The following is a 14,255-nucleotide window of genomic DNA, read 5'->3' on the forward strand; positions in this document are numbered from 1 at the left end:
GATCTCTTAGATTTAAATGGCATAGTAGATATACAATAATTTATATGAGGTATTATGATATAATGAAAATATGGAAAATTTCAAGAGTTTTCCAGAAGTCAGTTTTACCATCATTTTTATTTTCTGATTATCTTTCTAGTCTTAATAATTTATTTTATCTTATTCAATATAATTTTATTTTACTGAATTATATTTTAATCTACTATATATATATATTTTACTCTTATTTCACTCTCTCATTTGTAAATATGCCACTAGAAAAGAAAAACCCTATTTCTAAATTTATTTGGGGATTTTTTTTCTTTCCTTTGTTTGAGTTAACCAAACCTATCTAACTTTTAACATGTGCAATGACAAATACATTTTGTAAATGTTTTTAAAAACTGTCCAAGGAATGTTCCATCCGATAACATTATCTCGTTTCTCATTTTCAATACGCAGGGTGTGCTTTGTGCAGCTCCCCTAATCTTTATCATCCCATCAGCATGTTATCTGAAACTGTCTGAAGAACCGAGGACACACGCCGATAAGATTATGTCCTGTGTCATGCTCCCCATTGGTGCTACGGTGATGGTTGCGGGGTTCATCATGGCCGTGACAAATCCGCAGGACTGCACGCACGGCCAGGAAATGTTCTACTGCTTTCCTGACAACTTCTCTCTCACAAACATCTCAGTTTCTCCTTTTCAACTGACAACTCAACTTTCACATTTAAATATCAGTACCTTTCAATGAGTTGACTGCTTTAAAAAATATGTACATCTTCATAGACTTCTTAACCACATAATAGCATTCACACATGTTTTAGTGTCTATATTATAAAATTATTACCTTGGCATTTATTAAGACCTGGCTTTCCTTATTCTTTAGCTCAATATGAAATATAAAAAGAAAAATGAAATCCATTTTATCTTAAACTGGGACAAAATAAATGTTTTGTTTTACTGACTGCTGCACTAATCTTAATTTCAGAAGGAAAGTGAAGCCTTTGACATTTGCTGTCATCCTCTCAAAGCATTATTCTTTTATTTAATACTAGAGGCCCAGCACACAAAATTGTGTGGGTAGGGTCCCTAGGCCTGGCCTCCATCTTCTATTCGTTCGCCAGTCCCCAGGCCGAACACCGCCTCTGCTGCCGGACTGTCTGGCCATTATATCTCCAGCTCATCCCTGGCTGCTCGGGGCTCAGGCCTGCGGGAAAGCAGGTGCTGGCGACTTCACCTCCATGCGCATGCACCGGGCCAGCCGCTGATGGCACGCACTGCCCGCTTGGGGCCACTCACGCAGGTGCTGCTGCCACCGCCACTACTGCCGCCTGCTGGCACTGCCACTGCTTCTGGGGCTTGAAACGCTAATGGAAGCTGTGAGGCGCACCCACGACCTACCCGCCCCAGCATGAGCGGCCCCAAGCAGGCAGCGCGTTCCATCAGTAGCCGGCCTGGTGCACATGCATTCAGATGAAGTTGCCGGCACCTGCAGGCCTGAACCCCCAAGCAGCCGGGGACGAGCTGGTGATCCAAACGGTCTGACAGCCAGCTTGGTCCTCCCACCACCCACCCCGATTACCCTGTTCACCATCGCTGATCCATCAGAGCCTGCAGGCCGGGGGCAGGGACCAAGAGGTCAGCTGTTCAGCCTGCTCAGCAGTCCCCAATCCTGCCCCACCCTGCTCACGGGCCCGGGGGGGTGGGGGTGGGGAAGGGACCAAGAGGTGGTCAATGCCACCTCATGGTGACTGGTCATTTGGTCATCATGGTTGTCACGGACACTGACTTTTTATATATATAGATGTGAGACAACATATTCTTCTTTCAAATAAGTGGATGATTATTGGTATAAATTTTGTATGTGTGCCCTTTATGAAAAACAAGCAAGCAAACAAACAAAAAAGCCCACAATTTTTGTCTTTTAAAGTCTATGGAATCGAAGGGAAGAGAAGGGAAACTGTTAGAGAGTAAATATTCTGAAAGCAAAGTGAAGCTCTCATTATAATTTCAGCAGCATCCCTTGTTTAGAAGGAAGTGAATCCCTGGAGAAATGAGTAAGGTCCTTGCTGTGTTAAGAGCATGAATAATAGACTGGATTTACGGAGCAAGGTATGTGAGGAATCTACCTCCCAACTTTTGATCTTGTGAGAATATGATGGTAGTGCCATTAAATAAATTATGAAACAGGAGGGCAAAACCCCACAAGTTGTTCTGAGGTAAGAGCCCAATAGATCATTTTGCATCAGCTTTGGGCCTGGGTTGAATTCGAAGTGCTGGCAGGAATATACAACTGGAAGCTGAACTTTCAGACAAGCTTGCGAGAACAATCAGCGCTACAGAAAAGGCATTCTCACTCCTTCCGGAGGCGGGGTGGGGTGGGTGGGGGAGTTCCTCAGAGGAATTCACGGGAGCTTTGGTTGCCTGGATTCTCAGCAGACACTGAGATGGGGTTTGGCATGCAGGGTATTTATTAGGGATCACAGCTAATGGGAGCGAGGAGGAAAGCAGGATTGGGAGGGCAAAGTGGAACTGCAGTGCAGACCAACAGAGCCTCAGCCAAGTCCATAGGGAGTCTGGAGCACACCTGGCCCATCAGCGTTGTCCCTGTTCAGGAGAAATGGCCGGGTTTTAGCACCACCGCCTGCATCGGTCCTTGACGGCGGGCTCCAGGGGAAGGATGTGCCCTTGGGCTAGGCAGCTCTTTGCAGCCAACCAAACCCTAAAGCAACTGAAAGCTGGAAGCTGTCTGCTGGGAGCTGGGGCACCACATGTTTCTTGTAGGGTGTCTGGGAGGCACAGCTCTGTCCACCACAGCTGACCTCAGTTTTAATTAGGATTTCTTATATCTGTCTCTTTTTTTAATTTAAATCCTCACCTGAGGATATGTTTTTATTGATATTAGAGAGAGGAAGGGTGAGGGAGAGAGAGAGAAACATCAATCCGTTGCCTCCCATATGTGCCCTGACTGGGGATCAAACCCACAACTTGGGTATGTGCTGTGACAGGGAATCGAACTGACAACACTTTGGTGCACAGGACAATGCTCCAACCAACTGAGCCACACTGTCCAAGGCAGGAAATGAGGATTTCATGTCTTTATATTTATGACTATCTTTTATTTTTTTCAATTATAATTTACATTTAATATTATTTTATATTAGTTCCAGGTGTACAGCATAGTGATTAGACACTCATATACTCTACAAAGTGTTCCCTCGATATTTCCAGTACCCACCTGGCACCATTCTATGACAATCTTTTAAAAGTAACAACATAATTTGGGACCATCTGGGTGGCTACCTTATATCAAGTATCGCCCAAGATTTTATTTCTCACCTTTTCATTTATATTTCAATCAAGTTGACAATTCATAGTATTATAGTAATTTCTGCCAAATACTGAGACAGCATCACAAGCAGAGTTAATACATACATACATGGTGTGTTTGTACAAATCACAGGCAAAAAAAAAAAAAAAAAAAAAATTCCACAGGAAGTATATAAAGGAGAGTTTCACAGTCATTTGAATAATGAAGTGGTGAGAGCTGAGTCATCGTGTGTCTCGCATAGTAAGAAAGGCCTATTGAAAGCAAAGGAAGCTGCACCTTAGCAGGCAGATCCATACTCAGGCTTAGAGTGGTGATTTTGCTTCAATTAAACATCGTGCATGCCACTAAATCAATTTAAATTGGCTATGAAGATTTCCTGTATTTAATTTGTAGATTTTACAGTTGTTCAAGAATCATAAGGTTAAGTAGTTTGTGGCTATTTTTAGATTGCTTTGATAAAATAATAATTCTTTCATTCCATACTGAGGGAATGTAAGAAAAAAATTTTTAGCAGCCTTTCTCTACATTACTCAAGACTGAGAAACACTGACCTACATAGTTATTAGATAAGATCATGAGAGATGAGCTTTCCAAGAATGTACAAAGAGAAGCACGTCAAGGATAACGTAATTTAGCACTTAACTGCCTGTTATCTGGTACTTTCGTTATGGCTTCAGATACATTGACCTTGACTCTTCAAGTAAGTCAAAAGTTTTTGATAGGAACAGTGCTACATTAAGGCCTAATAAATATTTGTTCTGGTTTTTTGTTGTTGTTTTATTTTTTTCCGAGTCAACTGTAGAACAAGACTGCCTTGGATGCAGTTATCATACTTTTAAGGTATGATAGAATAAATCTTAGAAACTCACATCTATTTTGCAAGAATATCTGTCTGTTTCATTATTTTGCCACCATTCAGAACTTTAAGAAACCCCCAATCTATTTTCTGCCTCAGTGAGATTTCAAATAAACTCATGCCCTCTCTGCTAATTCTTGTTCTTAACAAAGCAACTTGAGATTTTTAAACCAATTTTTGAAGTTGTCACTACATTTGGACTTACAAAATGCTTAGTTCTTAAACAGGGGAGGAAATGGTATCTTTACACACTAATGTAAACACCCAACAATACATTTCCTTTAAGGATATAGATGGAATTGCATCTGTATAACATAAATTGGGTCCCCATCCATGTCACTGATAATGTGATCTTTTATCTCAATCCTAACTTGAACCATTTTTAAATATCAGAACAGGTAGACTGCCTTGCCTCTGACTATTTCCAATGGTGTCAAGCAATAATTGTTGCCTTTTGTCTTTCTTAAAAGACTCTGAAGTCCAGGTTACCCAACTAAAACAATTCTGATTACTCCTCTGCTGCACACAGTTACTCAGGTAAAGATTAATTTACTGGTCGGAGCAAGCCTCCTTCTGGTTTGTCTGCTGCACTCTACTCAAGAAAGCAGTGCTAGACTCCTTTTTAGTAGCACTGGCCCCTGACAGGACCTGGTATTGGCCAGTATGCCAAGACTGGCTCAAGCATGAACCAACCAGTGACCAGGCGGTAGGGTACCATATATGCTTCACTGACTGTGGTGGGGTAATAATTAACTACACCAAACAGGCTTCTTTAAGAATTTATAATTACTCTAACAAGTATATAAAAGATTTGCCTGGATAACAGAGCCAACTGAGTGGATGAAAGACACCATGAGCTAGAGAACCCCTGGACTAGGAAAGAAAGACAAGAGTGCAATCATCAGCTAAAGCAGCAGGTTCTCAAACTTTCACGTGCCCAGATCACCTGGAGGGCTTGTGAAAACACACATTGCCTGACCTCACCTCCAGGGTTTAGGGTTGAGAAGTACCCTAGGGGTGAGGCCCGAGAATTTACATTTCGGAAAAGTTCCCAGATAGGTGACGGTGCTGCAGTTGAATAAGGTAGGAGGTTGGACATAAGAGAGATGCTAGCTGGGGCCATTTGTTTAGAGGCTGGGCAAAATACAAGCAAGATGCAGAAATGCCACATTGGAGCTCAGGGAAGAAACGGGAGGGAGGCAGGAGGGAGAGCTATTGGCACTTATTAAGTATATTCATCCTTTGCCTCTTTGAAAAATCATTTGGTGATGCTTACTGAGGGGAGAGGAGGAACCAAGATGGTAAGGGTCATGAAGAGTAAGAGGAGAAGAGAGTTAACAAAGGAGAAAATAGAGATTATAATGTAAAGTCAACACAGCTGCAGTGGTTAAACTGAAAGCCTGGCTCAGGGAAAATTACCTGTGCTTCTCAGCTCTTAATCTGAGAAGAAAGAAAATACAGCAGACTAAACTCTCAACGGAATGTCTTAATTGGAAAATTACTCAGGGAACAGAAGTAAAACTGGGTTATACTCATCATGCAGATAAAAATTCATGTAGCTGTCTTTTATAGGATACTTTCATAGTCATTCCCACTAACGTTTGCTCTTCAACAATAAAGATTACCAGTTAATTTAGCTTTGGAAATTTTATTATATTATATATTTACTAGAGGCCCAGTGCACGAAATTCATGCACGAGGGTGTGTGTCCCTCAGCCCAGCCTGAACCCTCTCCAATCTGGGATCCCTCTCACAATCCAGGACTGCTGGCTCCCAACTGCTCACCTGCCTGCCTTCCTGATTGCCCCTAACCGCTTCTGCCTGCCAGCCTGATCACCCCCTAACCATTCCCCTGCCAGCCTGATTGATGCCTAACTGCTCCCCTGCCAGCCTGATCACCCCCTAACCCAGCTGTGGGCAAACTACGGCCCGCGGGGCGGATCTGGCTGTTCTATCTGGTTCTCTTGCTCTCCCCTCTGCTCCTTTACTTTGAATTTATATTAGTTCACACAAACACTCCATCCATGCTTTTGTTCATGCCCTCCGGTCCAGTTTAAGAACCCATTGTGGCCCTCGAGTCAAAAAGTTTTCCCACCCCTGCCCTAACCACTCCCCTGCCAGCCTGATTGATGCCTAACTGCTCCCCTGCCAGCCTGGTCACCCCTAACTGGCCTCCCCTGCAGGCCTGGTCCCCCCCAACTTCCCTCTCTTGCAGGCCTGGTCCCTCCCAACTGCCCTCCCCTGCTGGCCATCTTGTGGTGGCCATCTTGTGTCCACATGGGGGCAGCCATCTTGTATGTTGAAGTGATGGTCAATCTGCATATTACTCTTTTATTAGATAGGATAGAGGTCTGGTGCACGGGTGGGGACCAGCTGGTTTGCCCTGAAGGGTGTCCCAGATCAGGGTGGGGATTCCCTTGGGGTGTGGGGCTGCCTGGGCAAGGTGCCTGTGGTGGTTTGCAGGCTGGCCACGCCCCCCAGTGACCGAAGCAGGAGGCCCTGGTATCTGGGATTTATTTATCTTCCATAATTGAAACTTTGTAGCCTTTAGCAGAGGCCAGGGCAGGCCAGGGTGGGCAGGAATCTTGGCTTCCTCCATCACCAGGGGCAACCCAAGCCTCTGGCTGGCTCCAGCTCCGTGGCCGGCCGCCATCTTGGTTGGGTTAATTTGCATACTCACTCCTAATTGGCTGTGGGTGTGGCTTGGCATAGTGGAGTGATGGTTAATTTGCATTTTCTCTTTTATTAGTGTAGATAGTAACATGTTAAACGCTTTATTTTATTATTTTTTTAAAAGGCACATACAGATTTGGTCTGTCCTGCCTTCCTAACTCCCACTTAATGCTGGTCCTTACCACCTCACACCTAAACTAATGCCATGATCTCTTACCTGAGCATTCTGCCTTCAGGCTCTTCTCCCTTCAAGATGATTTTGTGCATCACTTCAAGAATTATTTTATTAAATGCATGCTTTGATAATACCACTTTCTTTTGCTCCAAAGCTTTCCATGAAACTCTTGCACTTATAGGATAAAGTACAAACTCCATAGCCTATATTCAAAGCTTTCATAATATGACCTCAATGTGTCATTCTGGCCTTCTCTCCCATGACTGCAGGAAGAGAACCCTTATTCTAACTAACATAGCTAAAGCATTACTTCATACCCAAACTGCTCTGTATCCCTTTAGCCTTTGCCCCTGAATTCTTGCCATTTTCTCATCTGAAATGTCCACCCCCACTTTGCCCCTTCAAAATTCTATCAATCCTTTCATCTTCTTTCTCCCTGTGCCATGCCTGACAACTCTAGCTGCAATTTAGTTCTTTCTCCTTTGCAATTCTGTCATTCTCATAGTTATGTTATATGAAGTACCCTTTTCTGTCCAACTAGATTAAAAGTTTCTTGAGGACAGACAATGTGTGTTTTTAAAATATATTTTTATTCATTTCAGAGAGGAAGGGAGAGAGAAAGAGAGAGAGAGAGATCAATGATGAGAGAAAATCATTGATTGGTGGCCTCTTGCATGCCCCACACTGGGGATTAAGCCCACAACCCAGTCATGTGCCCTGACTGCAAATCGAACCATGACTTCCTGGTTCATAGGTCGATGCTCAACCACTGAGTCATGCTGGCTGGGCCAGACAATGTGTTTTAAAGCCTCTTTTTATTCTTTATAGCCCATGGCATGGTGCCTTGAATGTAGTAAGCACTTAAGTATTTGAAGAAAGAGTGATGGTATAAAATGGTTAATTGTACCATGAGCCATACATATTATTTTATTGGATTATTCTAGCTATAATGGTTGTCATTAGCAATTTAATTTTATGCATTTGTCCAACAAGCTGATTTATATAACTAAGTTGGGTTCCTTCTTTTGTTTTATTATGCACAGAACCTACAGAGAAATATTTTGAAATTCTTAAAAAGATCTTCAAGTACATACCAATCAGTACACATCTCTTTACTTGTTTTGACTGCTAAATAAACATTTACTTTATCTTTTTAAATTGTAAGCTCCTTGAACCTAAGACTATGTCATATTTAGTTGCGGTGTGTGTTTTTTTGCCACTGTATGCTCATTTTACTCATTCAAGATGACTGATAAACATTAAATCACTTGAATTTATCTAAGTTAGATGTATTTAACTTAAATGCATACCTCACCAAGAAAACTTACATTAACCCCTTCATTTAATATTATTTGTAAAAAAAAAAAAACACAAAGTGTCAAAACTTTAAACTGAAATGTATTTATGGTCTAGGTGTAATTATCACTTTGCTTAATCTCAGCAGACTGCTCAGTAATTTGATCGAGCACTAAAAACAAGAGGTGGTTTAGGAACTCGCAGGCAACAATATAAGATAACACCTCAGGCAACATATCAGTTTGCAGTTTAAAATTTGAAAGACTTTGGAAATGTTTATTTCCAAGGCACAATGGCAACTATGTATTCATCATGTTTAAGCTTTATCTAGCCAGAAGACAACAGGCTAGTATTAAAACAATGTATCCAGCCCAGGCTTCTTATATTCGGCTCTGATCATAACATTATTCTTTAATTCGTTAGGTTCTGAGAGAAAAAAAAGAGTAAAGCATCTTCTGAGGAAAAAAATTATTTTATCCCCAACTGGCAGTCTTTGGGTGACTTTCTTAAACAATTTTGCATTCTGGTGAAGTGCTAAAAACTGTTTTTTCTAAGTGCCACCTTTTAACTATTGTTCCTCCATCTGCAAGATATAAACAAAATGGAAGTTGAGTCATATGACCTTGGGTTTTATGTGCTCTATGTCTCAAAGGGCCTAGGAAACACTCAGAAGGTTCTCCCTATTCTAGAAGACAATCTGACCTTTCAAAGTAGACATTTTAAACAAGAAAATAAGAAATTAAAAATAAGAGCTTCAGGTGAAAAATGTCTTTGGAATAATTGATTCAATAAGTGTAACCTAAATGCCAGCTGAGGATGCCCTGCTCCCAGGTGATGTGGTTAAACCTGATCATAAACCCATTCCAGTCAGGAGCCTATTCCATAATTTTGGCAAATTCTTCTGGCTTACTCTCTCATGTTTCTCTAGACCATCAGAAACTAGTGTTCTTTTGCTCTGAATCTTAAAACTTTATGAACTGATACAAAACACAATCCCACACAATCCCGTCTCAGTTTCCATAAAAGTCCGCTCACATCATGCATTGTATAACTATTGCTGTTGCATCTTTTGAAGATTTAGAGTGGTTACAAGAAAGGGTCACATCCCAACATACAGCCTTCAACCTATCTTCAGAATTCACCATCTAAGTGTTTCCTTTACTTCTCTCATTTTCCATCTCCTTCTTCAGATTAATGAGCAATTATTTCCCAATGACTTCCTCAGTGATGAGCCAGCACCTCCAGGCCTTTAGAGGACCCTTTCCCACTTTACCCCACACTTTGTCATTCTGTTCCTAAAAAGAATTCAGATGGACGCCGTCAACACATGCACATTTTTGTTTCATTTTCTTACATATATGTATCTTCTTATTTACATTCTGAATTACATCCCTGGTGACTGCTTTCCATTCAAAGAGAAGCCCAGAAGGCGTGTGCAATGCATAAAAGTAACATTTGGGTTCATAGCTTTAACTGGGAGCTGTTCTACCCCAATGGGTCACAGAAGGTTGACCAGCTTTTACTGTGGTTTCTCAACATAGTGAACCCACATGGTATAGATCTGTGCTTTCACAGTTCCCTGTTGCATATTTTCAGCCATTGTAGGTTTTTACCTCAACACCTGTTCTATTCTCCAAACAAACGCTTTGTAATGCCTATTATCTTTGCATGCTGGTCTTTCAGAATTAGATTAGATCAGGCCCAGCTGTAGTGGGTGGGTAATCATCTGCTTTATAAGTGAGGGCAATCTGAAAAGTCTACTTACTCATTTTTTCAGACATCCTCCATGGAATGCTACCATGGCAGCTGATATTGTTTATTGCTCTTCAGTATTTAAAATATAGACATCCCATCATAACACTAGGTCACAAATTAGAGGATCCAGATTAACAATTAGAACGTGTAATTCTAAGAGGATAAGAATGCTACCTTCCTCACTTCTCTCCACTTCTCTAAATCCCAGCAGGACTTAATATTTTGCTCAAATGTCTTCTTTCATAAAAGGTCTCCCCAGCCTTCTCCAGTAGACCATAACTTTTCTTCTGCAAGGCTATGGGTCTGACAATTAATAGAAGGAACAATCCAAGTATAAATAAGAGCTTTCTAACAATTAGAGATGACCAATGGTGGCATAGGCTACTCTGGAACTCACTGAGCCTTCTGTGCCTGGAACAACTTAGAGGTTGGGCAGACAAATACCCACAGTGTGGTAGGAGCAAGTCGTGTGCTGTATAAACATTCAGCTTGGTGATCTTTAAGGTCTGCCCTAATACTGAGCTTCCCTACTGCCTTGGGTGCTCTGATTAAATAAAATACAGAGCTGTTACGGAATGACTTCATTATATATTTTTGCGTGTCTTTTTATTTTTCCTAAATAAATATTAAACAGGGGAGACAATAGGCAGATATGCAGCAGCACCACAAAGTATCCGATTTCTAGGACTAGGTCACACAAAAGATGGGAGCTCACAGAGAGTTAGAAGGATCCTTTAACAACTGCACTTATTCTACTGTGAAAAATAATATAAACAGAGGCACTTCAAAAATGGAGTCAGAACAGTCATTTCCAGAGGAACTGCCTTACACATCTTACTCTTCAAACCTTTGGAATGTTTAAATTGGGCAAAATAACCTCTGGACTAGGTCAACATTGTATTCTAAACAACTGTTTGCAAAGCTAACAGGAAAGCAGACATTCTGACTACCAGACTGAAAATTAAAGACATTCTTTAGGATTAGCTCTATCATGTACAGTTGAGGAATAACTTAGCTTATTTGTACCTATAGAAATTACTCCCTTGACTTAACACCAACAGCAATGCCTTCCTTCTATTCATGTCATTCCCCTTCCCCCATTCCCTTCCCATAAAAAACACTTGCCTTCACACTCCTAATCAGAACCATAATTGGGTTTCTGCCTTAACCAGTGCTTCCCAAATAGTTCTTCTTTTGTTATCTCAAATGAATACTTTTATTTTTAGACTAACACTACCATTGGGTGTATGCAGGAATTTATTGCTGCCACTGCTGACCAGCATGCAAGACCAGTTCTCATTCTCTTCCTTGTCATCATTCCTGATTTTCTACTTAAGGGAAATATATTTGCAGGAAACACAGTTTAATAATGTGCTAAATAGGTCCATAACTCTTTAATTGTCCCCTTTGATTGCAGAAAATTCCCTAAGAGCATAAATAGCACTCAACCACAGAGAAGATGAACACAAATGCATCAAAATCATATTTCAGTTCACAGATGTGTAGCAACTATTGGTGATTATGAGCTGGAAGATGATTATATTGACCCAAAAAGTATGATTCTTGGACCATCAGCACTGGCATCAGCTGGGAGCTCTTTGGACAAGCAGAATATCAGACCCCAGCCCGAGCCTACTGAACCAGAATCTGTATTATAACAAGAGCCCCAGGTTGTTCTTAAGTTTGAGAAACACACTAATGTATAGGGAGCCTTGTCCATTGGGAGGAAAGCTTATTAGAGTTATACAGGAAACATTTAAATAAGAAACCACCTCTTGGAGAGTCTATTATGTCCACACCAGGGCTTTTATACTAATGAGAAAGTGCGATAACACATTTCGGGGGGATTTGGGAAGAAAAAACTATTATAAATCATTGATTCATGGCTATAACACTTAAGCCCATTTCTGTTTGTTGTGGGTTTTCCCCCAGAATGAGCATGCATCCAAAAAATGATTTTTCCACCCTGGCCTGGTGGTTCAATTAGTGACCAAAAGGTTGCGGGTTCAATCCATGGTTCCATGGTCAATGTTTACACTAATCAATGTTTCTCTTTTACATCAATGTTTCTCTCTCTTCCTATCCCTCTCCCTCTCTCTCTAAAATCAATAAGAAAAAAATTTTTTTTTCAACATTATCTAAAATTGAAACACATTAGGCATACCTTTGTTTTTAAATCATAATGACAATTTCTTTTTAACTATGGTAGAAACAATGCTACAAATGAAGAAAACTTATTTTTAAAGATTTTTAATTTATATTTAGAGCGAGAGTGAAACATTGCTTGGCTGCCTCCTATAGACCTTTACCAGGGATTGAACCTGAAACCTAGGCATGTGCCCTGACCAGGAATCAAACCAGCAACCTTTCAGTACTTGGGACAATACCCAACCAACTGAACCACACTGGCCAGAGCAAAAGAACCTTTAAGACATCCTGTTGATTTCTAGTTTGTATGTAAAAAACCCTAATGAGTAAGTCAGAACATTTTTACCATGGGAATTAATTTACTTTAAATTTTTTATCATATCTGTTATCAAACAAATGGGGGGGGGAGGATGGAGAGGAGTGTCACTACAATAAATGTTTAAAGCCTGAACATAGTATTTATTTTAAATGCATCCAGAGAACATAGATAAATGCATGAAAGGCATCAAAAATATTCTTTATGTTGCCTCTAGATTGAATAAGTAGTTGATTAACAAAATATCCACTATCATAAGACATACTCTTTAATTAGACTAAAGAACAGCTTAAAATGCATTTTAGTTTAATAAAGAGGAACATGTAATTCCATTGTTAACATTAAAAGGTTAATGAAAGAAATATGCTCTATTGAGAACCAAGCAATAACTGAGTCACAGACTTTAAATTTTGTGAGGGTCTGGTATTCAGAGAAGGCCGGATATTCTTTGTTCTAACTTCAACAACTCTTAACTATGAGGGTGAGCCACAAAACCAGGTCAAGGTGAAGGCCACTGGGGTTTCTCCTGTCATTAGTGTGACAAGGCCCACGTCCAAAGTAAGAAGGATGAATCTCAGCTTGATCCTTATCCATGTAAGCAAGTGATTTAATCTTTCTGATCTAATTTTCTTCCTCTGTAAAATGAAGAAATCATTGTATGTTCGGTTACTGTGAGTGTTTTCCCTATGGTAAGTAGATCCAAATTATTGATAATTTGAATGATTATGTACTGTATTACATTTACTTATTTTCTGTCATTAGGGTTTTTTTCTTTTTTCTTGATGAATTAACAAAAAAATATCATGCCTTTACAAATAAATAAATTTGGTATTTACCTTTTAATTTTATTAATGATCATTTTATCTAATGAAGTTTTCATTTTATATAGCCAAATATATTTGATATTTTTCAACAGTTTTAATAAAAGCTGTCAACTCAAGATAAACTATTTTACACAAACTATCTTCTAGTTTTGAATTAACTACAATTCACTCATGTATTTTAAAGTATTTTAATTATAAAATTATAAAGTACACATTGTAAATAAAAATGGAAGGACAAAGCATAAAAGAAAAAGGAAAATCACCATACTATTAATATTTTGGTTAATTGCTTTCCAATCATTTTCCTTTGGGGATAATGCTATTATATGACATAACAAGAAATATATAGTGGGTTTCTGCCTCCAGTTCCTGACACAGCTCCTAAAATCCTTGGAATTTTTTAAGTGATAAGGATGCTAGGATCATTGCTTGTTCTAATATATTGGTCTTTGACTGAAATTCCTGACATAAGAGCTAAGACCCTTGAAATCTTGGATTAAGAGTATTTTATTTTTGGCGGGGGGCATTGTGCTAATCAGATGACTGGTGGCTAGAGGCACCTAGATAGTTTCAAGTTCAGAGTTTGTCACCAGAAAGGCCAAGGCAAAAAAAAAAACAAAGAAAGAAAAAGAAAAAAGGAAGCCAACGCATAATTAGAAGATTGAACTTTCAACCCCATTTTCACCCTCGAGGGAGGGAGAGAGAACTGTTCTAAATGACTTTAAAACATTATTTTGGCTGTATATCCTAAGAAAGATATACTTTAAGGACAAAAAGAACAATTAAAAAACCACGCACTTTTATATAATTGTATTGATGATATTTGTGTTAGTATAGGCATTGTTATTTCAAGGATATTATATGCATATTGTGGCTCAAGGAAAATAAGTAATTATA

The 14,255-nt window shown here is 39.8% G+C and overlaps 1 protein-coding gene across 1 annotated transcript in view; it reads left to right on the forward strand.

Annotated features, from left to right (window-relative positions):
* The window catches only part of SLC38A11 (solute carrier family 38 member 11), a gene marked incomplete at its 3' end in the record, with an annotated part of 43,319 nt that extends 42,584 nt beyond the window's left edge, over positions 1–735 (forward strand). The window contains exon 10 of the mRNA XM_080671459.1: positions 442–735. Coding sequence (XP_080527585.1) covers positions 442–735 — 294 coding nt within the window. The remainder of the gene's footprint in view (positions 1–441) is intronic.
* Between the last annotated feature and the right edge of the window lie 13,520 nt (positions 736–14,255).

Source organism: Plecotus auritus, assembly GCF_963455305.1.
Source record: "Plecotus auritus genome assembly, chromosome: 5".
NCBI lineage: Eukaryota > Metazoa > Chordata > Mammalia > Chiroptera > Vespertilionidae > Plecotus > Plecotus auritus.